The 2,173-nt window shown below is 37.7% G+C and overlaps 1 protein-coding gene across 1 annotated transcript in view; it reads right to left on the bottom strand.

Annotated features, from left to right (window-relative positions):
* Window positions 1-2,173, bottom strand: part of PPP2R3C (protein phosphatase 2, regulatory subunit B'', gamma) — a 40,400-nt gene that overhangs the window by 22,090 nt on the left and 16,137 nt on the right. Inside the window, exons 6-7 of the mRNA XM_011995060.1 lie at window positions 1,740-1,837; window positions 901-971 (exon numbers count right to left, since the gene is read on the bottom strand). Of these exons, the coding sequence (XP_011850450.1) occupies window positions 901-971; window positions 1,740-1,837 (169 nt within the window). The remainder of the gene's footprint in view (window positions 1-900; window positions 972-1,739; window positions 1,838-2,173) is intronic.

Below are 2,173 nucleotides of genomic sequence, written 5' to 3'. Positions count from 1 at the left end.
CAATCTTGGCTCACTGCAACCTCCGCCTCCTAGGTTCAAACGATTCTCCCACCTCAGCCTCCTGAGTAGCTGGGATTCCAGGCGTACGCCACCACAGCCCAGCAAATATTTCTATTTTTAGTAGAGACGGGATTTCACCATATTAGTCAGGCTGGTCTCAAACTCCTGACCTCAGGTGATCCGCCCACGTCGGCCTCCCAAAATGCTGGGAGTACAGGCATTGGGAGTACAGGTATGAGCCACCGCACCCGGCCAATATATATATATATTTTTTTGAGGCAGAGTTTTGCTCTTGTTGCCCAGGCTGGAGTGCAATGGAGCTATTTTGGTTCACAGCAACCTCCACCTCCTGGGTTCAAGTGATTCTCCTGCCTCAGCGTCCCGAGTAGCTGGGATGACAGGCATGCACTACCACAACTGTCTAATCTTTGTATTTTTTAGGTGGGGGGGGGGGTTTCACCATGTTGGCCAGGCTGGTCTCAGAACTCCCAACCTCAGGTGATCCGCCCGCCTCGGCCTCCCAAAGTGCTGGGATTACAGGTGTGAACCACCACACCCAGCATAAATGCTCTCTTAATGATGACTTTAACCCTGCCACTCCATGGGAGAATCAGTAGAATCTGTAGGATCTTATTTGGAATTGACATTCTCTATTGTAATTTTGTTTATTTTTAAATTTGTTTTTTGTTTCACTGAAAAGATGATGTTCAATTTTAAAAGTTGAAAGTGTACAAGTTGCTTTGTTAGGGTAAAACTAAATAGGTACACACAAACACATACAAACAGAAATAAAACAAAGCATTATATGAATAGCCTGTAATCCCAACACCCAGTGATAACTACAGTTTACATTTTGATGTCTATAAGAGTTAATATAATGTCTATAAGGTTAATACTTACAGATTCCCGAAGGTACCCCTGCCCAGCGACATCATATAAACTGAGTCCTATTCTTGTTTGATGAAGCCAAACTGACAATAAATAAGAAAATGAAATGTAATTCTTAAGATTTATCCTTTAGATATGAAAAAGGAGATAAAGAGCTAGATTTGAGACGAGCTAATCTAGTAACTCTAGAAACATTTCTTCTCGCCACAAAATTGCTTGAAACAAAAAACCATAGAATGGCAGAGTTCAACAATTCTGTCATGACTAAAGCTATAATAAAACTGACACCTTGAAGATACTGTTCTTTACCAATTAAACTTGGTGTTCCACCAAACAGGGACAGCTAGTATAATGTTATGCCTTCATTGAAGCTGCTTTTATTTCTGAGGTTAATTACAGCAACCAATTATTAAAGATTGTATACAGTAGGCTTTCACAGATTATTATAGCACTTGTAGGAATCATAAGTCCAAGCTGTTTAATAGATGCTCCTTGAAACTGATATCGCAGTTGTGGGTTTGAAACTATCCTTTCAGTCAACTCAACTTCTAATATCTTGGTAAAATAAAATTATCAGTAAATTGAAATTATTTCAAATCACCATACATTAAAATCCTTGGTTCAGCTCTTAATATTTCTAGTCTACTATTATCTTTAAGATACATGAAGGTTTAAAAACTTTTTGTTTTTTTATGATAACCCAAGTTCATGTAACACATCTTGGTCAAAAGATAAGAAGTTCTACTTCAAACTTACAGTAATTTCACATGGAAGAAATACTTATAAAAGCACAGACCAAAAACCTACTTGCTTCCCACATAAGGAGTTCAAGCACAGTAAAAATGAATCACCTTTTCTCATGACATAATTAAAGAACTGCATGATGGAAATTCTTCCATATGAATCTGTATGAAGGAGTTTAGCAAAGACTTTTGCTGTGAAAAATTGCCTAAGAAAAGAAAATAAAGATTTAAATGATCTGCCAACATAAGAGAAAATGCCTTCTACATAAATTAGAAAATGGCATAAATTCATACAATTAAAAAATGAAAGAACAATAGAGACTGCTTATAATTCAAAAACTTAAAGTATTAAGCCCTACTTTGTTTTTTTGTTTTTTTGGTTTTTTTTTAAAGAAACAGATTTGGCCGGGTGCGGTGGCTCTTGCCCGTAATCCCAGCACTTTGGGAGGCCAAGGTGGGAGGATCACGAGTCAAGAGATTGAGACCATCTTGGCCAACATGGTGAAACCCCGTCTCTAGTAAAAATACAAAAAGTATTTGTA

Source organism: Mandrillus leucophaeus, unplaced genomic scaffold (assembly GCF_000951045.1).
Source record: "Mandrillus leucophaeus isolate KB7577 unplaced genomic scaffold, Mleu.le_1.0 Scaffold467, whole genome shotgun sequence".
Taxonomy (NCBI): domain Eukaryota; kingdom Metazoa; phylum Chordata; class Mammalia; order Primates; family Cercopithecidae; genus Mandrillus; species Mandrillus leucophaeus.
The sequence above is the reverse complement of the archived record's forward strand: the minus strand, read 5'-3'. Positions and strand labels throughout refer to the sequence as shown.